Below are 23,435 nucleotides of genomic sequence, written 5' to 3'. Positions count from 1 at the left end.
TTTCATACGTATTTTCAAACGAAATTAAGACCCCGCCCCCTACCTACATTTTCACTTTCGCGCTATCTCTATTGAAGTTTCTCTCACAGTCTCACTCTCGAGCGGGACCTGTTCTTCTCTCTCTCTGGCACGCCGCCGTCGCCTGACCTTGACTCCACGTCAGCTCGCCTCAGCCGCCGCTCCCTTCATCTCGATGCCATTTGTTACGTGCGTACAATCATAAGGTTTGATAAATTATTACTAATCTTAATGCTAATTGATAACTAATAATCTTTATAAACACAATTCTATTTCAACATAAATTCTGATCTTCTCCTAACTCTATCCATAACATCAAGCAAGGATTAATTTTGCTGCTAATGGCCGGAAATCTAAGTCACTGCCATTTCCCCTCCATGTTTCTTAAATACCGTATTTATTTTGGTTTTGCAACAAGTATGTGAAAATCCCTATGCTTTTTCTTCGGATTGATCATTATGCGCATGCATGTTGTTATCTGTTCTTTGTTTTGTCTCCGATTGGTGTTGGTGTGTGTATTAAGGAAAAGTTTGGATTGGGATTTCTGTATTAGCTTGTGTGACATAGATTTATGTTTATTTGATGGGTTAGCAAATTGTGTTGGGAATTTGTGTGTTTGAATGCGGGAACCCGAATGGGTAAACCTCTTATGCGTTTATGACCTTTTCAAGTTGGTGGTCAATCTGTGGCCTGTGATTTTGGGGTTTTGGAAGAATGCTATGGATTAAGGAAATTTTCCTTAAAAGTAGAACTAATTTCCTGTGAATGGTGGGATTTGAGTTTATGATGAATTATGAGCAAGATTGCTAGTCTATTGAGTTTTTCAGTTAACTATAAAAAGCGTGGTTCTTGTCTAAACTTTGAGAATTTTAGTGCTTGTATGCTGTCTTGATGAATTAAGTGAGCTTTTGGATTTTTGGGTTGAAATCCCGTACTACTTTTTTAGTCTCATCCGCGTGTGATGAAATAGGATACTTCATTTGCATGTTAGGAAATCTTGAAATATGATAAACTGTTTGTGAAAATTTCTCAAAGACTCTCGGTGTATTTTGCTGTATTGGGGTTGTTCCAAGAGAATTTTCTGAAAAATCTTAGCTTGGTATTGATAATTGATTTCATGGTTCAGTGGTGAGAAAATTCCAAGATCGATCAGTTTGAGTTTCAGTTGGCCTCCTTGCCAGTACTCTTATTTTTACAAGTAACTACTGATCTTACTCTACTTTTGTTAGAATATAGCATGTGATAGTGGATGAATGAAGGTGTTTACATGTTATATGAGCTAGTAGTACATGTTATTTCTGTAATTTTGGTTGGGTATACCTACTGTTTTGGTGAGATAAATTAAGATACGTGTTTATTTTTTTAGGAGGCTTCACCCGATTGCCGGCTGTACCAACCTCTGAATTGTGGTTGTCTTGATCATTTATACCATAAATATTTGCCTGACAATTTTAGAACATCTGAACATAGAGAAACAACTTTTATATCTATTACTAACCATATGTGTGTTGTCGTTTCCTCAGAATGCATGAATGGATCATCAATTTTGTAATGCTAGTATATATACTTTTAAGCTTATTGTGTACTTAACAATTTTGTTATCAGTTTAACTTTTCATATGGGCAGGTTACAATCTAAATGAGTATTTGTAATCAATGCTAGTTTAAATGTATGGAAACATAAATGGTGTAAAATCAGGTCATTTTCCCTCTTGTTTATTTAGACCAGTGTTACAGTGAGAATTATATTTATTAGCAAGTGGATGGATGAATTTTCTATCTTATGGTAGTTAACATTACATCCTTTCAATTACCAATTGTCTTTATTTTGAAAGTGAAGACGCCATTAATGATTGCTCTTTTTAAGGCTGTATTGCATTATAAAAGGTTCAAATGAAGTTGGGCAAAAAAATGTTGAAGTTTGTATTCAATTATAAAAGGCTAGAATATATTTTGAATATTGATATGTCTGATAGATGAGATCATGGCATTTGACTCTCCTCTAAATGGCACCTAGATAAACTTTATAAGTTGTCCGTCTTCTGCTTTTTTGAGGATATCAAATTCTTTTAAATCCAAATTAAAAGCAAACTTTTCACTTAAGTGGCGTGAAGTAACAAATCTTCATCTTCTTCCCTGAATTCCTTCCTATTTTGCCTTGCTTGCTTATAATTTCTCTGCAAATATCTAAAGTCATTACAGCTATTGTTCATCTATAATTTTGTAGGTTATGAATTAGCCTATGCTGAACCATCTCCATGCTTAATTATATCTTCTAGATTTTGCTTGATGGGACTTTTGATGATAAATTCCTGTATCTTTCTAGATGGAATTAGTTTCTCTTTTTTTAACAACTAACTGAGAAGTTAATTGACTTGTATTGGGCCTGAATCTTAGTATTATATTAACTGCAAATTGTGAACGTTTTATTAAAAATTTGCTCCTGACATGAATACTTTTGCATCTGTAGTGTGATCAACTATGACTTTCTTTTTAGCTTTATTAGATTTCCATGATCTCTTGCTAGTTTGGTATCATCACGCTAGTATATTATCTATATGAAAGGTCATCTGGAATTTTGTGACAAACCACTGCAATGAAGACTTGCTGCATAGTGGATTCCATGAATGAAATCAGAAAAAATGCTGATTGGTTTTTGTTTCACAAAGTAACAGAACAAGCATAAGACCCATCATGAAAAATGCTCAAAAAAAGCCCTATTTTACCCAACTAAATGGCCAATTCAAAACCAACTAAAAAAACTGAAAGAAAACCATCTATAACTCCAAGCCCATCTATTTTTTCTTCCTTCTGTAGTGCCTTCTTATCTTCTTCAGCTTAAAGCTCTCTTATCTTTTTCACTGATCACAATGGCCTCTATCTCTTTGTGCTTGTCCATGGCTTTATTTTGCTTTCTCACCCAGTGCACTGCAATGGTATTCTATCTCTCTACCTCTCATTTGTTTGTAGTTTGTCGTTTGTGTGTGAGTATTCAAGGTATTTGTTTTTAATCGGTATTCACTTTTGTTAGGAAGAGAGTAATACTGGGATTAGTCAAGTAAACTTATGTTGTAGCACTAAAAATCCTTTACTTTTTTGTTATTTCTGTCTTACTTTTACACCAGAATATCATGGGGTTAAGTTAAACGTGTAATTGCAATTGAAGCTTTTATTATTATTATTATTATTTTGATTTTTGGTAGGAGGAGACAATGGTTGGTGAGTATCTGTAGTTTAACTGCTTGCACTACAATCTCCCCTTTTTCAATTTGCTGTTGAATTGAAAGGCTTCTTATCAAAATTGAGTTCTCATGAATATTAATTGTGTTATTTTCTATTAACTTTAAATCTAAATTTGAACATCAAACATCTTTTACATAATTGAATTAGAAAACTTGGGAACGACACAAGGGACACTGGTTACTCCGATCAAACCACTCAACAATGCAGTCAACATGGTAGACGTGAGAGCATGGCAACTTAGAAGCTTCAACCCCAACAAGAAGGTCCTGTAAGCAAATGGCACACTCCGAAGCTTCTTCGAGCTTGACCTCCTCCAGCGCTTGCATTTCAGACCACCGGCGTGACAGCACAAACAGCTCGTCAGTGCAACTGAATTTCTCCGGCGACAAACAGTAAGACCAGGCACACTTACTTGGGTCTATGGCATCTCCAACCACATGGCCGTAGACATACATTTGGTGCGTCTCATTGGGCAATGAATTACAAACGTACTCCGATACAGTTCTGATGAATTCAGGACAACGGTGAAATTGCTCCGGGAGGTTCGTGCAGGAAAGCAGCAGGGGTATTATGGATTTTGCGGATTGCTCGCATGACAACAGGCTGCGCTGCACACGGACTCGGAGGATCTCTTCCTCTTCTGGGTGCTCTAGTTTCACCGCAAGGAACTTGACCCACAACTCACCCTCCGATAACGGGGAACCGTCGTTGGGTCCTATCTCGAAGGATTCCACCGGCGTGGTCACGTCGTTGCTTGCCATCTAATTCAAAGGAGAAGATGGTCCTCGATCAACTGATGAGTTTTTGCAAAGTAGTATATACATTATATACTACCGAATTAAGTTGAACGTAATTGGATTTCCCAATCCAAATCGTATTTGGTTTTTTTTTTTTTTTTTTATTTTTTATTTTCTTTATTTTTTATTTTTTTTTATATAGATCAAATCGTATTTGGTTTTGTTTCGAAGTTCAAGTTACCCATCAAGTTTCCAAAGGCGGTGGGGGTAGGGGAATTGGGTTTATGGGCCATAATTTTAGAATGGACTTGTTGTAACCAAAGGCCCACACCCCATCTCATCTCTTGGTTCGCAGTTGCCGTAAGTAGGGGTGGGCATGGGGCGGGGTGGGGCGGGTTTCCGCATTTTTTGGCCCCGCCCCGCACCTTTGCGGGTTGGAAATTTTCAACCCGCAAACCACACTTATTAAAGAGTAACCGTGCGGGGCGGTTCACTGCGGGGAGGGTTCGCGCGGGGCGGGGATTGCGGGGCGGGGCGGGTTTTTTGAGTGGCATTTACGTAATTTTGATTTTATTTTGTAAAAAATAAAAAATTCAAAAAAAATACTGATTTTTTAAATAAAAAATTAAATTTATATTTCCATTCAAGAACATTTTTCATGGATTAGCCTTTTAAACTAAAAGTCCTATTAATTATAAGATAAAATTCTAAGAAACATGATTTCTATTTTCTCCCATCAACAAAGCATAATGAATAAATGACAAGAATAAAAAGCTATGATATTTCACTATTCTATGTCATCAATTTTCTTGTCTTTTCCAAAAGTAATGAAAAGATTATTTCAAATAACAATACAATAAAAATGTATACACTTTAACATCCCATGAAATTGAACCATAAAAATTGTATTTCTCACACAATGAAATGAGTCCACTAGTTAGTAAACAACTAAACATGCAAAAATATAACAGACCATTGGTTAGTAAAAATGCAAAAATATAATAGTGAACCAAAACAATTTAAAACAAAAGGAAAAAATGAAGAAGATGAAGAGAAAGAGAGAGATTCCCTCTTCTAGCCTTCTAGTTTTCTTTCTTTCCCCTTTTTTTTTTTTTTTTTTTTTTTCTCCTCCTTTGTGCGGGGAGGGGCGGGGCGGGGCGGGGACCCGCGTTTTTTAAAAGTCTAAACCCGCAACCCGCCCCGCCCCGCATAAATTTCTCAAATTAGGATCCTAACCCGCAAAAAATCTCGAAAATCCGGTCTTCTGCGGGGCGGGGTGGGGCGGGTGCTGCGGGGTGGGGCGGGTGTTGCGGGTTTTGCACACCCCTAGCCGTAAGTGATACTTCGTTATTAAATGATTAAATTAAATGTATTGTCCATACAATGTGAAAGGGGAATTTGATTAGGAGAATTTGTTTAGAAGGAAAGTGGTGTCCAATAAAGCATGCCCGATTTGTGAAAGGGACGAGGAAACAGTTCTCCATGCTCTCTAGGCTTGCTCAACTGCCCAAGATGTTTGGGGGTGTGGACCGACAAAACTGTAAAAATTATCCAGTGATCGACTCAGTTTTCTAAGCTTAGTTAAGGTTTTAATGAAAAGATGCGATAGAGAGAAGATAGAATTAGGAGCTGTGCTAGCTCGAAAAATATTGCTACATCAGAACTCTGTAGTATATGGGGATCCTTTCGCTGACCCTGCCCAAATATTTAGGGAAGCTAAGGCGACCGTAAGGAATTTTTACCGGTTTAATGTCAAGGACAATGGAGGTGCAGTCTTACAAGAGAATCACTCGCTATCAATTTGGAAGCCACCAGCTCGTGAAACTTTCAAAGCAAACTGAGATGCGGCTGTGAATGCCTAAAATGGACAAATTGGAGTAGGCATTATTGTTCGAGATTGTGAGGGCTACGTTTTAGCTGCCCATTGTTCCACGTATTTTTTTGCAGCTGATCCTACAATGACTAAGGCATGGACAGCTCTTCAAGCAATGCTCTTTTGTAAGGAGCTGGGTTTTTTTAATATTTGCCTAGAAGAAGATTCCTGCAAATTGTACGAGAATATGCGATAGATTTGGTCAACATGCATGAGTAGATATGGACATCTATTGGAGGGCATAAAATTTGGCATGTAGTTTTTTCGGATGGCGAACCTAGTTCACATCAAATGTTAGGCTAATTCAGCAGCTTACAAATTAGCCCAAGAGGTTGTCACCCATATTGTAGATTCAATCTGGATGGAAGAAATTTATCCCCAGATCTATGATATTGTAATTAAGAAACTTGTTGTCCCTATATTTTGGTCCCAACTGTTGCAAGTGTTTTATTTATATGAAGGAATTTGTTTAAAAACAAAAAAGAAAAGAAAAGAAATTCATGTGAACTATTATATTAATTTTTTAAAAAGTTGTAATAAAACCTATAAATATCCTTAAGGGCACTAAACAATTAAGGAAAAAGTTTACATACCTCCATCAAACTAACCACCTTTAATAATAAAAATACCCTTAATGAAAATAAAAAATTCTAAAAAAACACTAAAAACTAAGAGTTAAAACAATGAAACCCCCTATTTTGGCAACTCTTTGCATTTGGAAGGTGATTCCCTAGTCACGGCAATCAATCAAGCTTAACCTCTTCCGTGATTGGGGTTTTGCTCCAATCATCACCAACGTTTCATTAAAAATGTGTCTCTTCAAACTTAGTGTTGGTAAGACTTGGGTTAGAATCCTTTCATATTATTTGTCTGAATTTGAAAGAATTTGAGTGCGTGATTGTGAGAAACCATTTTTCTTTTAAGGAGTGTTTTTCCCCGCATTGTCGGTTAAGGGAGAGGTTCATGGGCATGTAGCCCCCACTTCGTTGAACACATATGTATTCTTGAGCACTAGAGAATGTATAATAAAGGGAAACGCTAAAAATATTACTAGAGCACATTAAATGTACAACTTCAAGACATATTGGGGTAGGAACTCCACATAATAAGTTTCTAAAAAAAATATTGATCAAATCTTTAATTCCATCTGTAGCATAGGAATTGAATTTGCACCACCTGTCCATATCCCTTACTAATTAAGTGAATTCTTTTGGCACTCCTAGTATGTATATTCCCTTCACAAACCAGTGTTAAAAAATTAATTTAAATGATTTTTTGAACTACCATCAACCATTAATGTTTGTTGTGAAAGATCAAGAAATGGTTATATCAAAAAATAAAATTAGAGGGTAAAATTTTAAAAATTTATAAGATTATTTTTTTAAAAAAAAAAAAAAAAATTGAGGAAAACATGGTAGGCCTCCAAGCGCTACCATAGATCTTTGCCCCGACTTATAATATAATAAAGAAGGTTAGAATTCATTCTAGTATTCTTTTTGTATCCATCTAGAAGGACATAAATGTAATAAAAAATTACATTTATATCTTTCTGGATGATATTAATACAAATTTTTAATTTTTTTACTATATTTATGTTATTTTAAATGGACACACCAAAAAAAAAAAAAAAAAAAAAGCCCAATTATAGATTTGGAATTAATTAATCTTGTAATATATTTTCAACGTGAAACTTAATCGTTTTTTACCTAAAAATAAAAGCACTCGAAATAGGCGTAAAATATATACATAAAAAAGAAATTAAAAAAAAAAAAAAAAATCCTGACACGTGTATTATGGGCCAGGAATTGTGTGACAAAATTACTGGCGTAAAAGAAAAACATACGCCAGTAAAAACTTTAAACATACGTAATTCCATACGTATTTTCAAACGAAATTAAAACCCCGCCCCCTAGTCCCTACCTACATTTTCACTTTCGCGCTCTCTCTATTGAAGTTTCTCTCACAGTCTCATTCTCGAGAGGGACCTGTTCTTCTCTCTCTCTCTCCGGCACGCCGCCGTCGCCTGACCTCGACTCCACGTCAGCTCGCCTCAGCCGCCGCTCCCTTCATCTCGATGCCATTTGTTACGTGCGTACAATCATAAGGTTTGATAAATTATTACTAATCTTAATCCTAATTGATAACTAATAATCTTTATTAAATACAATTCTATTTCAACATAAATTCTGATCTTCTCCTAACTCTATCCATAACATCAAGCAAGGATTAATTTTGCTGCTAATGGCCGGAAATCTAAGTCACTGCCATTTCCCCTCCATGTTTCTTAAATACCGTATTTATTTTGGTTCGCAACAAGTATGTGTAAATCCCTATGCTTTTTCTTCGGATTGATCATTATGCGCATGCATGTTCTTATCTGTTCTTTGTTTTGTCTCCGATTGGTGTTGGTGTGTGTATTGAGGAAAAGTTTGGATTGGGATTTCTGTATTAGCTTGTGTGACATAGATTTATGTTTATTTAATGGGTTAGCCAATTGTGTTGGGAATTTGTGTGTTTGAATGCGGGAACCCGAATGGGTAAACCTCTTATGCGTTTATGACCTTTTCAAGTTGGTGGTCAATCTGTGGCCTGTGATTTTGGGGTTTTGGAAGAATGCTATGGATTAAGTAAATTTTCCTTAAAGGTAGAACTAATTTCCTGTGAATGGTGTGATTTGAGTTTATGATGAATTATGAGCAAGATTGCTAGTCTATTGAGTTTTTCAGTTAACTATAAAAAGCGTGGTTCTTGTCTAAACTTTGAGAATTTTAGTGCTTGTGTGTTGTCTTGATGAATTAAGTGAGCTTTTGGATTTTTGGGTTGAAATCCCGTACTACTTTTTTAGTCTCATCCGCGTGTGATTAAATAGGATACTTCATTTGCAAGTTAGGAAATCTTGAAATATGATAACGTGTTTGTGAAAATTTCTCAAAGACTCTCGGTGTATTTGCTGTATTGGGGTTGTTCCAAGAGAATTTTCTGAAAAATCTTAGCTTGGTATTGATAATTGATTTCATGGTTCAGTGGTGAGAAAATTACAAGATCAGTTTGAGTTTCAGTTGGCCTCCTTGCCCGTACTCTTATTTTTACAAGTAACTACTGATCTTACTCTACTTTTGTTAGAATATAGCATGTGATAGTGGATGAATGAAGGTGTTTACATGTTATTTGAGCTAGTAGTACATGTTATCTCTGTAATTTTGGTTGGGTATACCTACTGTTTTGGTGAGATAAATTAAGATGCATGCTCATTTTAGGAGGCTTCACCCGATTGCCGGCTGTGCCAACCTCTGAATTGTGGTTGTCTTGATCATTTATACCATAAATATGTGCCTGACAATTTTAGAACATCTGAACATAGAGAAACAACTTTTATATCTGTTACTAACCATATGTGTGTTGTTGTTTTCTCAGAATGCATGAATGGATCATCAATTTTGTAATGCTAGTATATATACTTTTAAGGTTTTTATGTACTTATCAATTTTGTTATCAGTTTAACTTTTCATATGGGCAGGTTACAATCCAAATGAGTATTTGTAATCAATGCTAGTTTAAATGAATGGAAACATAAATGGTGTAAAATCAGGTCATTTTCCCTCTTGTTTATTTAGACCAGTGTTACAGTGAGAATTATATTTATTAGCAAGTGGATGGATGAATTTTCTACCTTATTGTAGTTAACATTACATCCTTTCAATTACCAATTGTCTTTATTTTGAAAGTGAAGACGCCATTAATGATTGCTCTTTTTAAGGCTGTATTGCATTATAAAAGGTTCAAATGAAGCTGGGCAAAAAAATGTTGAAGTTTGTATTCAAATTATAAAAGGCTAGAATATATTTTGAATTTTGATATGTCTGATAGATGAGATCATGGCATTTGACTCTCCTCTAAATGGCACCTAGATAAACTTTATAAGTTGCTGTCCGTCTTCTACTTTTTTGAGGATATCAAATTCTTTTTAATCCAAATTAAAAGTAGACTTTTCACTTAAATGGCGTGAAGTAGCATATTTTTTTCATTTATATGAGTGGTACATAGTATATAATGATTTTAGAAAATCTCAAGTGGACAATTTAAGTAAAATTAAACACGATCATTTATAGTTATTTAATTTTTCTTATATCATTTATTTCTAATGTAGTTGCGCTATGGACAAGAGTTGGATCTCAATGCCTAGGAACTCCAAAGAGTTTAGGAACGGTGTTTTGGACTTTATTGAGTTTGCACTTGAAAACACAAAAGCACTTGGGAGAATTACGTGCCCATGTAAGAAGTATTATGTCCGCAAGACACTAATTCCCCATGATGTATACAACCATTTGGTTTGGCGAAAAGGAGGAGGATTTTTGCAGGGTTACACAACATGGTTCTTTCATGGGGTACAATTGCCAAGCATTACTGGTCAGGCCACTAACGCTCCCGTTATCAGCAAGCCAATACATGAAGGCTGCAATATGGCTCTTGTCAATAGGGAGCCAATACATGAAGGCTCCAGTGGGATGCAAGCCATGTTGCATGATGTTTTTCCCATGCACAATATTCAGGTAGATGAAGGTGGGTCTTAGATGGGTGTGGAAGCGGCGACCAAAATTGTAAGTGTGTTTTAGTTATTTTGTAAAATTAATAAGTTTTTTATAATTTTTTTTCTTTGCTCATATAATGACGTTAAAAGGCTAACTGGTGAATTGCTAACACTTTTGTCTTGTTACATGCGCAGTTAAGAGGAGCCGATGTCACAACAACCTCCATCGACTCGAGGATCCACGCAAGGGACCATTAATTGGGATCCAAATGCCCCATACTCCAAGGTTTTAGGCAAGAAACGGCCTGGGCGTGTACATAGAGTGGGGTTTGGGTGTCTGGGTCATCGGCCTCGATTTCATGCATGCCATCAGGTACCTGCAATTAATGATCCTAAACATGCGGGATTTGTCGAATTTAAAAAACACGTGGGCAAAGAATTTCTACGGGTATATGCTAAGTTCGATGAGATTTTCGCATTGCAGGTAAATTCAGAACATGGCCTTTAGCATATATAATGAATTCAATTTTCCTCTTATTATCTCATTATACGATATATATATATTGTGCAGATGAGAGCTGCATCAAAAGATAGCTATAACAACACGCCTGTTTGCCCAGGTGGTTTTTCCCATGTAGAAGATGATAATGAGGATGAGGCTAACGATTAGGTATCAACTTTGTTCATCAATTTGTGGTTATCAGTTATTGTTATGGGCCTGGCATAGGGTGCATCAGTCAGGTCCATCAATGACAGTGAATGTTCTAGAAGGGCTGGCGTTTTATACAAAGACTTGCAGCGTTTTGGGTTTTCCATTTGCATTTGCGTTTTATGTTTTATTCTTGGGCGTTTTGATATCATGTACAACATGCGTCCATGCTAGATTTGCTTTTGTAATCTGCATTCTAGAAGGTTCTGGTATCTAGTGAGCTGTAAGGAATCGAGTGAGCTGTACAAATTTTCTAACAGAATTGGCTATTTAAGAAGGGATGCAGTGGGTAGTAGAGATAAGAAAAGAATATTGAGGCTAAGTTGTTTCCTTGAGAGATTGGGCATCTCGAAAGTGCCCGTAGCTACTATTTACTGAATTATCCATCTCTAATCTTCATCTTCTTTCCTGAATTCCTTCCTATTTTGCCTTGCTTGCTTATAATTTCTCTGCAAATATCTAAAGTCATTACAGCTATTGTTCATCTATAATTTTGTACGTTATGAATTAGCCTATGCTGAACCATCTCCATGCTTAATTATATCTTCTAGATTTTGCTTGATGGGACTTTTGATGATAAATTCCTGTATCTTTCTAGATGGAATTAGTTTCTCTTTTTTTAACAACTAACTGAGAAGTTAATTGACTTGTATTGGGCCTGAATCTTAGTATTATATTAACTGCAAATTGTGAACGTTTTATTAAAAATTTGCTCCTGACATGAATACTTTTGCATCTGTAGTGTGATCAACTATGACTTTCTTTTTAGCTTTATTAGATTTCCATGATCTCTTGCTAGTTTGGTATCATCACGCTAGTATATTATCTATATGAAAGGTCATCTGGAATTTTGTGACAAACCACTGCAATGAAGACTTGCTGCATAGTGGATTCCATGAATGAAATCAGAAAAAATGCTGATTGGTTTTTGTTTCACAAAGTAACAGAACAAGCATAAGACCCATCATGAAAAATGCTCAAAAAAAGCCCTTTTTTACCCAACTAAATGGCCAATTCAAAACCAATTAAAAAAACTGAAAGAAAACCATCTATAACTCCAAGCCCATCTATTTTTTCTTCCTTCTGTAGTGCCTTCTTATCTTCTTCAGCAAAGCTCTCTTATCTTTTTCACTGATCACAATGGCCTCTATCTCTTTGTGCTTGTCTATGGCTTTATTTTGCTTTCTCACCCAGTGCACTGCAATGGTATTCTATCTCTCTACCTCTCATTTGTTTGTAGTTTGTCGTTTGTGTGTGAGTATTCAAGGTATTTGTTTTTAATCGGTATTCACTTTTGTTAGGAAGAGAGTAATACTGGGATTAGTCAAGTAAACTTATATTGTAGCACTAAAAATCCTTTACTTTTTTGTTATTTCTGTCTTACTTTTACACCAGAATATCATGGGGTTAAGTTAAACGTGTAATTGCAATTGAAGCTTTTATTATTATTATTATTATTATTATTTTGATTTTTGGTAGGAGGAGACAATGGTTGGTGAGTATCTGTAGTTAACTGCTTGCATTACAATCTCCCCTTTTTCAATTTGCTGTTGAATTGAAAGGCTTCTTATCAAAATTGAGTTCTCATGAATATTAATTGTGTTATTTTCTATTAACTTTAAATCTAAATTTGAACATCAAACATCTTTTACATAATTGAATTAGAAAACTTGGGAACGACACAAGGGACACTGGTTACTCCGATCAAACCACTCAACAATGCAGTCAACATGGTAGACGTGAGAGCATGGCAACTTAGAAGCTTCAACCCCAACAAGAAGGTCCTGTAAGCAAATGGCACACTCCGAAGCTTCTTCGAGCTTGACCTCCTCCAGCGCTTGCATTTCAGACCACCGGCGTGACAGCACAACCAGCTCGTCAGTGCAACTGAATTTCTCCGGCGACAAACAGTAAGACCAGGCACACTTACTTGGGTCTATGGCATCTCCAACCACATGGCCGTAGACATACATTTGGTGCGTCTCATTGGGCAATGAATTACAAACGTACTCCGATACAGTTCTGATGAATTCAGGACAACGGTGAAATTGCTCCGGGAGGTTCGTGCAGGAAAGCAGCAGTGGTATTATGGATTTTGCGGATTGCTCGCATGACAACAGGCTGCGCTGCACACGGACTCGGAGGATCTCTTCCTCTTCTGGGTGCTCTAGATTCACCGCAAGGAACTTGACCCACAACTCACCCTCCGATAACGGGGAACCGTCGTTGGGTCCTATCTCGAAGGATTCCACCGGCGTGGTCACGTCGTTGCTTGCCATCTAATTCAAAGGAGAAGATGGTCCTCGATCAACTGATGTGTTTTTGCAAAGTAGTATATACATTATATACTACCGAATTAAGTTGAACGCAATTGGATTTCCCAATCCAAATCGTATTTGGTTTTGTTTCGAAGTTCAAGTTACCCATCAAGTTTCCAAAGGCGGTGGGGGTAGGGGAATTGGGCTTATGGGCCATAATTTTAGAATGGACTTGTTGTAACCAAAGGCCCACACCCCATCTCATCTCTTGGTTCGCAGTTGCCGTAAGTGATACTTCGTTATTAAATGATTAAATTAAATTTATGTGAAAGGAGAATTTGTTTAGAAGGAAAGTGGTGTCCAATAAAAGCATGCCCGATTTGTGAAAGGGACGAGGAAACAGTTCTCCATGCTCTCTAGGCTTGCCCAACTGCCCAAGATGTTTGGGGGTGTGGACCGGCAAAACTGTAAAAATTATCTAGTGATCGACTCAGTTTTTTGAGCTTAGTTCAGGTTTTAATGAAAATATGCAATAGAGAGGAGATAGAATTAGGAGCTGTGCTAGCTCGAAAAATATGGCTACATCATAACTCTATAGTATATGTGGATCCTTTCGCTAACCCTGCCCAAATATTTAGGGAAGCTAAGGCGACCGTAAGGGATTTTTACCGGTTTACAAGAGAATTACTCGCTATCAATTTGGAAGCCACCAGCTCGTGGAACTTTCAAAGTAAATTGAGATGCGGCTATGAATGCCTAAAATGGACAAATTGGAGTAGGCATTATTGTTCGAGATTGTGAGGGCTACGTTTTAGCTACCCATTGTTTCACGTATTTTTTTGCAGCTGATCCTACAATGGCTAAGGCATGGACAGCGCTTCAAGCAGTGCTCTTTTGTAAGGAGCTAGGTTTTTTTAATATTTGCCTAGAAGAAGATTTCCTGCAAATTGTACAAGAATATGCGATAGATTTGGTCAACATGCATGAGTAGATATGGACATCCATTGGAGGGCATAAAATTTGGCATGCAGTTTTTTCGGATGGCGAACCTAGTCCACGTCAAATGTTAGGCTAATTCAGCAGCTCACAAATTAGCCCAAAAGGTTGTCACCCATATTGTAGACTCAATCTGGATGGAAGAAATTTATCCCCAGATCTATGATATTGTAATTAAGAAACTTGTTGTCCCTATGTTTTGGTCCCAACTGTTGCTGGTGTTTTATTGATATGAAGGAATTTGTTCAAAAAAAAAAAAAAAAAATCATGTGAACTATTATATTAATTTTTTAAAAAGTTGTAATAAAAGCTATAAATATCCTTAAGGGCAGTAAACAATTAAGGAAAAAGTTTACATACCTCCATCAAACTAACCTCCTTTAATAATAAAAATACCCTTAATGAAAATAAAAAATTCTAAAAAAACACTAAAAACTAAAAATTAAAACAATGAAACCCCCTATTTTGGCAACTCTTTGCATTTGGAAGGTGATTCCCTAGTCACGGCAATCAATCAAGCTTAACCTCTTCCCTGATTGGGGTTTTGCTCCAATCATCTCCAACGTTTCATTAAAAATCTCTCTTCAAACTTAGTATTCGTAAGACTTGGATTAGAATCTTTTCATATTATTTGTCTGAATTTAAAAGAATTTGGGTGCGTGATTGTGAGAAACCATTTATGAGACTTACCTGACCAAATAAAAATTGGTCAGGTGAGTCCCATAAGTGGTCTCTCACAATTATCTGCTCGAATTTTTTTAAATTCAGACAAATATTTTGAGAGGATCTCGATAGCATTTTTAATACTTCTCAATTTTTTCCTCTATTAAGATTAATTGTGGGAAGGATATCCCAGTAAAGCAGTAATCGCTCAAAAAAAAAAAAAAAAAAAAAAAAAAAAAACCTTTTGGAAAAGCCTTTTTATCTTTTGGAATTAACTTAAAATGGAATGATTAAATAGAAGCAATGCATTGACTCAGTGTACGACAGACAGATGAGGCAAGAGGGTGTTGTTTTGGACCCATGAAAGGGCTTTAATGTGTCTATTTTTATTTTTATTTCTATTTCTAATTGAATAAGAAAAAAATGTTACAAGAGAAGATTTTTCCCACTTCTGATTCAAAAAGAAAAGAAGAAGTTGACGATTTTATGAATGAAAAAAGGTGAACTTTTTAAACTAAAATAACGCTGAAATAATTACAAATGGTAGGAAATGGGTCAAACCAGTGACCTGGTTCTCTCAATGGGCCGCACAAGGCGATTATAGAAGCTAAAGGATAATAGATTAGGGCAAGCTTATTTGTACTCCAACTTGGAAACAGAAACAACCATCAGAAGATGGATGAAGGAGTAAAAGCATTTTTAGATTCCGAAAATGTGATTGCAAGAAGAGAGGTACTAACACATATCCAAATACAATAGTCTTCCCTAAAGGGAATCAATAACCTAAGTGTCATAAAATAAAAAAAATAAAAAAAAAATTTAAAAAAAAAATTTAAAAAAAGGAAAAAAGAAGCAAATAAACAACAAAAAATTAAAGCTCAAAAAATAGCAACTTCGGCGACTAGCAAAGTAGTGGAAGACCAAAGACCCGACGCCGATGCGTTAGAACCGCTGTCCAGAGCGTGGGAGCCACACTCCAACGCGTGGAAGCTAAGGCAGAAGAAGATACGGTCGGTGGTATCTGGTAGCTGGAACGCCAATTAGTGTTGTGGGAGAGGCGGGTGGGAGGCAGGACTATCGAAAGAACGTAGATCTAACTTTTAAAAAATCAGATCCAAGAACTTTGACAAAACCGGGCACCAACATGAGGAGGACGGCAGCGAACGTGAATTGCGCAATGGAGAAGCCAAAACACTGAGGTTGCAATTCCGGACAGGATAAGTCGTACAAGACGATGGAATAAACCTTATCAAATATGAGAAGGACTAGCAAAACCTCTAGCCAAACAGCAATAAAAGACATAAAAGAAAAAAGATAAGAGATGTAGTCCTTCCTCCTCCTATGAGCCAATTGAAGCAAGAGAAACACATGAAAAAAAGAAGATAGATATATAGAACATAGAGTTTTTGAGAGATAATGTGTCCATCATTTAATTGCAAGAAGATCAAGATTTGTATTTTGTTTGGTACGGTGTTGTGTTCATGAGGAGCATGCTTTTTATATACAACAAAAGCACAGTCTTAATTAATTAAGAACATTAATATTTCATGTATTTTTTCCTTCCTTGGCCAATATGAAAACTCATTAAAGCTGTGTTGCCCCAATACATTTAATACGAACAATACATTTAAACCAACCTTAAATCTAAATTTTAATTAACAAATAAGATTTTCTAAAGAAAATTCTGAGTCCATAATTAAATCCGAAAGAACAGGTGGCAAACTATAATTGAGTCGTACAATGATACAATGAATTGCAGTGAATCCCTATCCGATAAAGAACACGACTCATCAAACATCTTTTTACATAATTGAATTTAATTAGACAACCTGGAAACGACACAAGGGACACTGGTTACTCCGATCAAGCCACTGAACAATGCAGCCGCCATGGTAGACGTGCGAGCATGGCAACTTGGCAGCTTCAGCCCCAACCAGAAGGTCCTGTAAGCAAATGGCACACTCCGAAGCTTCTTCGAGCTTCACGTGCTTTACCGCTTGTACTGCCGATGCTGACCGCCGGTGTGGCATCATAACCACCTTGTAGCCCTCTCTGTCGCCGTCTCCGGTGCTACTCGGATCCTCCGCCGACAATCTGTAAAACCAAAGACTCTCACTTGGGTCTATGTCATCCCAAGCCACGTGGCCGTAGACGTACAAATGGCGCACGTGAGTATGCAATGAACGAACATACTCCGATACGTATCTGATGAATTCAGGACAACGGTGAAATTGCTCCGGCAGGGTCGTGCAGCAGAGCAGCAAGGGTATTATGGCTTTTGCGGATTCGTGGGACGACAATAGGCTGCGACGCACCTTCATAGGAACTCCGATGATCGCTTCCTCTTCTGGGTTCTCTGGTTCGAACCCAAAGCTCACCCACAACTCACCGTCAGATAACGTGGCCGCCATCTGATTCAAAGGAGAAGAAGATCCTCTATTGATCGATCAACTGATTGACTGAGATTGTTTTTGCAAAGGAATGGTGAGTAGTATATATATATATATATACCAACAAAGTTGAATGTAATTCGATTTCTGAATCCGAATCATATTTGGTTTGGTTTTGTTTCAGAGTTAGAATTGAATTGAGTTTCCAAAGGCGAATATTAATTTAATAATGAAAATTACTTTTTCTTTTATATATATATTTACATATTTTAATTGTTAAAAGCGATGTTATTAAAAATTGTTTATGCAGAATACGAGTTCAGTGGAGTATATATATATTGAGAATGATATATTCAAGGCTTTAAAAACTGAAGAAATCATGCTACCATTTCAAAATATGAAAGCTTGTTGATGACAAGTAAATAAATTAACGTTAGGCCTGAAAAAATAAATTATAAATTACATCTATATGTTTTAAATCATAATTAAATTTTGTTTAATTTTTTTTCTTTATTTATAAGTTATATTCTTTAATATTTTTAATCAATTTTTGTTCTTTTGCTTTGTGGGTTCAACACCACCCGACCCTCTTCCTTTTTCTCGGATAAATTGTCACCGGTTTGTCTCATTTTCATTATGTACGTTGCAGGTTATGCAGAATCGTATAAAATTTTATTTGATAATGTAAAGTTCTTGGTTATAATAATTGATTATTCACTAATTCATTGTTAAAATATTGATTAAATTATTATTATTTTTTTATCGATTTAAAATTTTAAGAAAATTGATAATTTAACACCTAAGACATAAAAAAGCAGCGCTAACTCTGCCTTTTTGCAAGCCAAACCCCTCAAACTTAACATTCAATGTAGAATCGTATGCAAATTAATCTCAAATTTAATTTATTTCCTTTCCTTTCGGTTCTCAAATTTAGGCACTCTTTTTTCGGCCTAAATGATTTATTGAAAATAGTTTAGAGAGAATATAGAAAACTTCAAAGCCTTACATGATATAAGGACAAATGTCAATTAAAAAAAAAAAAAAAACCTTCACTTGACCGCCTACACTTTTATCACTTTTGCAATTTCCTCTTTAAAATTCAAAATTTCTTAATTTAATGTATCAAATTTTAAAAAATTTGTTATCTCATCCCTCCATCCTAATAGAGGGGTGAGAAATTCCTAAAATACTCTGATTTTAAAAAAATAAAAATAAAAAAAAAAGGAAAAAATAAAAAACTAATCGTAAGTTAAGGGAAATTTTGCAATTTACAAAGTTTATAATGGTATTAATGTCATTTTACCTTTTGACTGTCTGATTTAGCTCTAAATATTAATGATAGGAGTAAGATTACAAAAAAATTAAAAATTTGATATACTAAATTAAAAGTTCTTAAACTTTGAAAAGAAAGATCACAAAATTGATGAAAGTTTACTTAGATTAACCGAAGTTTTTGAAAATAAAAAATAAAAACCTTGCAATTGAATTAGGTAGGCAGCTTCAATCCCAACCAGAAGGTAAGCAGATGGGACACTCGAAAGCTTGTTCAAGTACCCTCGTCCACTGGTTCCGCCGCTGTACTCCTCCAGTGCCGTGCATTATTTCAAACCACCGGTTAGAAATTCTAACCAGCCCGTCAGTGCTTCTCAATTCCTCCGGCGATAAATAGTAGAACCAAACACACCTACGTGGGTCGTCTCTGTCATCCCAAACCACACGGCCGTAGACATGCACGTGGTGCACGTGACCAGGCAATGAACAAACGTACTCCGACAAATCTTTGATGAATACAGGACAATTGTACAGAAACAACTCCGGGAGGGTCGTGCGGGAAAGCATCAGAGGTATAATGGCTTTTGCGGATTCCTTCGATGACAACAGGCGGCGCTGCACACGGACTGGGAGGATCTCTTCCTCTTCTGGGTGCTCTGGTTTCACCACAAGGAACTTGACTAACAACTCACCCTCCGATAACGGGGAACCATCGGAAAACGTCATCACCCTGTTGCTTATAATTGCCATCGATCTAATTCAATGGAGATTGTTTTTGCTAATTAAGGAATTGAGATTATATGCATGGATTATGGATATATATACTACGCACCAACAAAGCCGAACATAATTGGATTTCCGAATCAATTGGATTTCCGAATCCGAATCAATTGGATTTCCGAATCAATTTGGTTTTGTTTCAAATTAATTTAGTATCAAGAACTTTCCAAAGGCGGTGGGCAGGGAAATTCACCAGTTGGCTCTTCGAATCTTGATGGACAAGTTACAAGAGGCCTCTAGCTTTAATTTTACGGGTGTTTTTTACTTTCATTTTACGTACTAACAGCTAATTAACAGATTATCCATATATATTTTATATATAAAAATATATAAAATTATAATATATATATATACACACACAAAACGATGTCGTTTTATATAGGATTTTAAAAGACAACTTACATCCAAAAATAGGTATGTTGTCATTTCAAAAAAAAAAAAAATTTAAAATAAGCACAAAAAGGTTCAACGAAGGCTTAACACTCAAAAACAGGTTTAAAATGTCCAAATTTAAAAATGATTAATTATATGCATAGTGTGATTATAATTTTAAATAACCGCTAACCACCTAAAGCGGGACGGTTGCGGTTATAAAAATTAAATAACCGCCTAGGGAGGTTAAAGTTAGCGGTTAGATCGTAGAGCCATTAAAAAAGAAAAAGCTATCATCAAGTTAGTGTAGTACTAGGCCACCATCTTTTATCTATATTAATTCAAGTGGTATGTGAACATACTGTTCAAAATTCTTCAAACAATTTTTAGTAAGTGTCATCCAAAAGGATGATTCAAACTGGGCAAGTATTCATTGTGACTGTACTTTCTCAAGGGGACTGCCTAAGCCAACGACTTTAAGTCTTTAACAATATATATGATCATATGCCTAGATTGCAGTGAAGTGATAAGGTGATGATACATTTCTAAAGTAGCACTCTGCCTCTTTGCAAGCCTTACAAACTTCCCATTAACTAATGATTACTAGGGTAAGTACTAGGATAAAAAAAAAAATAATGAATTTTTAAGGAGAACTCTTCAAGCAATTGGCTGATAGCCCCCTCCGAGCGTTTTTTCCCAAACATTTGGTTTTTCTGTGAGACAGTTTTGTGTAAGACAAAAGCAAGAGAACACAAAGCTTGCTTTCAAGTCTTTTAACTTGTGTATAGAAACGGTGATTGTGTCAGCAATTTGTAGAGTAGTAGAAATGGCGTGACACAGGCTTCCTTTCAAGTCTTACTTTTGTCAACTACAACTGTTACTGTACACTGTTACATCTAATAGGTATAGAGCTGACATTTCCAAAACAAAAAGAAGTTTATAGCACATTTTAACACTAATTATAAAACATGGTGTATAATAAAGAAAAATATTGTGGTTGGTTGAAGAAGCTCTAACCGAATTGTGTTTAAAGGAAAATATTGTGGGTTGTCTATTAATTTGATTTTTTGTCCCCTGTTTTGGTTGGAGAGGACCGAATTGAATTAAGGTTTTGATTTGGGGATTTTTGGGTGTTGATTTCGGTGGTAAGGGTCGGTTATGGCTTGATCGATTGGTGTTTGAGATTTTGATTTCTTGGTTCGTTCTGTAGCTGAAGTAGTGAGGATTGATGAGCTTCATGTTAGCTTGATTTCGGCTATTAAAGAAGGGATTTTGTTTTGGTTGTCTATTGTCTATTGAGCTTCATGTGCTTGCATTGTTTTTGAATACGTAGATACTGGAACTGTCAAACAAAATTATGTTAAAATCTTGTTGATGCTATTGAAGCTTGTGATCACCCCCTTCTCTTGACAACCTAAATATCACATTTTCAGTGTCATGTATATGGCTGCGGGTTTCTTGAGGAGCTCTCTATATTTGCAAATAAGTATAACTAGATGAGTGTAACATGTTTGCCATAGTTTTGGTACTCTCAGTAGAGATTCTTGAAAATATCCGACCTCAATTGTTGCATCTTTTGTTGGGTTTGAAATTCGGTGGACTGAAAGGTAACATTATCATTAGACATATTTATTCTTGACTTTGATATATATATATTTGATTACTCTCGGATGGGCTACTTAACTCTGCTGTTACAGTATATACCAACAATAGGCATATCTGGCTGCTATAGAATACCCTGCTATTGAATACGATTCACTATCCAATCCCATAACAGAAGAGGACTAGTGCTTTTTGCTTTCTTCCTTCACGTCGATCAAGGATTGCTGCTCGAAGGGCTCTTGCCCATGTCTAATGCCTTGTTAGATGAATTTTACATGATTAACATCAGTTCAGTTTCCTGAACCATCTCTTGGTGCATTTTCCTTATTCTTTTCAAATTCAAATTTTTATTTTATCTCCTAGGCATCTGTGAAATATTTATAGATTTTGCTTGATTCAACTTTCCTTCTTAAAGTGCTGTAGTATCTCATGTCACCTCCATGTCTTTCCATTGCAGATCACATCTACTCTTATGTTTGTTGCAGCCTGTGCATCTGCCGGCATCACAGTCATTATTGACAATGACCTTGGTGTCTGTGTGCAAAACCAATAGTAACCCTTTCACATGGTTATTTTATGTAAGATGATAAGGCTATTCTTTTGGTAGGGTCTGTGATGGTTTCAAATACTAGTTGCCACTTGCCATCTTCATATAACTGAATGCTTTAAGTCTCTGCAAGATGGTTGATTTCTTCTTGTTCTCATTTTTAAGGTCCATATCTTGCTTTTCATTGTCTATTTATTTGACAGTATTATTTGTCACAAAACAGAGCATTTCCAAAGAATTCATAGGAGTACTGGCCTACTGGGGTACCTTTCACTTCAATGCTCTTCTTTAATGATGATGAGAATAGGAACATTGAATCGGTAAAGTTGCCCCTCCCCTACCCTTTTAGTTTTGAAAGTGTTCATACCCTCTGTTTTTGCATATATATATTGCTTTCAATAACAATGAAAAATATGGTTTCATGAGAACTTTACGAACAAATTAACCTTAAATCTAAATTTTAATTAACAAATAAGATTTTTTATAGAAAATTCGGAGTCCATATATCCGAAAGAACAGGTGGCAGACTATGATTGAGTAGCCGGTACAATGATAGAATGAATTGCAGTGAATCCCCATCCAATGAAGACCACGACTCATCAAACATCTTTTTACATAATTGAATTTAGACAACCTGGGAACGACACAGGGACACTGGTTACTCCGATCGAACCACTTAACAATGCAGCCGCAATGGTAGACGTGCGAGCATGGCAACTTGGCAGCTTCAGCCCCAACCAGAAGGTCCTGTAAGCAAATGGCACACTCCGAAGTAGCTTCTTCAATCTTCACCACCTCCAGCGCAAGCGCTTGTACGGCGGATTCTGACCACCGGCAGTGTAGCATCACCATAACCTGCTCGCCGGCGCAACTCCAATCCTCTGTCGAACATATGTAACGCCAAATACTGTTACTTGGGTCTATTTCATCCCAAGCCACGTGGCCGGAGACGTACAAATGGCGCTCGTGACTGGGCAATGAACAAACATACTCCGACACGTATGTGATGAATTCCGGACAATGGTGACATTGCTCCGGCAGGGTCGTGTGGGAGAGCAGCCAGGGTATTATGGCTTTTGCGGATTCGTGGGACGACAATAGGCTGCGATGCCCCTTCATACGCACTCCGATGCTCTCCCCTTCTGGGTTCTCTTTGTCGAACACAAAGCTTATCCACAACTCACCGTCGTCGTTGCTTGCCATCTAATTCAAAGGAGAAGAATGAAGATGGCCCTCGATCAACTGATGCGTTTTTGCAAAGGAACTGATCAGAGTAGTATATATATTACCGAAGTTGAACGTAATTGGATTTCCCAATCCTAATAGTAATCGTACTTAGTAATCATATCAAGTTTCCAAAGGCGGTGGGGGTTCGGAAATTGGGTTTCTGGGCCAGATTTTACAATGGAATTGTTGTAACCAATGGCCCACAACCCAACCACGAGACG

At 36.5% G+C, this 23,435-nt stretch overlaps 3 protein-coding genes and 1 long non-coding RNA gene across 4 annotated transcripts; 1 reads left to right on the top strand and 3 right to left on the bottom strand.

Moving 5' to 3' along the window:
* Positions 1–3,403: 3,403 nt before the first annotated feature.
* On the bottom strand, positions 3,404–4,021 carry LOC133859569 (putative RING-H2 finger protein ATL53). The gene has a single exon (XM_062295001.1). It carries the CDS (start codon positions 4,019–4,021, stop codon positions 3,404–3,406), a length of 618 nt encoding a protein of 205 aa, XP_062150985.1.
* A 3,793-nt stretch (positions 4,022–7,814) lies between these two features.
* Positions 7,815–11,556, top strand: LOC133861360 (uncharacterized). The gene is made up of 4 exons (XR_009899001.1): positions 7,815–7,975; positions 10,018–10,468; positions 10,594–10,882; positions 10,970–11,556. It is a non-coding gene; the product is annotated as an uncharacterized LOC133861360 (long non-coding RNA).
* A 1,212-nt stretch (positions 11,557–12,768) lies between these two features.
* Positions 12,769–13,386, bottom strand: LOC133859566 (putative RING-H2 finger protein ATL53). The gene has a single exon (XM_062295000.1). It carries the CDS (start codon positions 13,384–13,386, stop codon positions 12,769–12,771), a length of 618 nt encoding a protein of 205 aa, XP_062150984.1.
* A 3,458-nt stretch (positions 13,387–16,844) lies between these two features.
* On the bottom strand, positions 16,845–17,435 carry LOC133859563 (E3 ubiquitin-protein ligase At3g02290-like). The gene has a single exon (XM_062294995.1). It carries the CDS (start codon positions 17,433–17,435, stop codon positions 16,845–16,847), a length of 591 nt encoding a protein of 196 aa, XP_062150979.1.
* Positions 17,436–23,435: the final 6,000 nt, after the last annotated feature.

This window comes from Alnus glutinosa, chromosome 2, assembly GCF_958979055.1.
Source record: "Alnus glutinosa chromosome 2, dhAlnGlut1.1, whole genome shotgun sequence".
Taxonomy (NCBI): Eukaryota; Viridiplantae; Streptophyta; class Magnoliopsida; order Fagales; family Betulaceae; genus Alnus; species Alnus glutinosa.
Note: the sequence above shows the minus strand (reverse complement) of the source record. Positions and strands in the feature narration are given on the sequence as shown.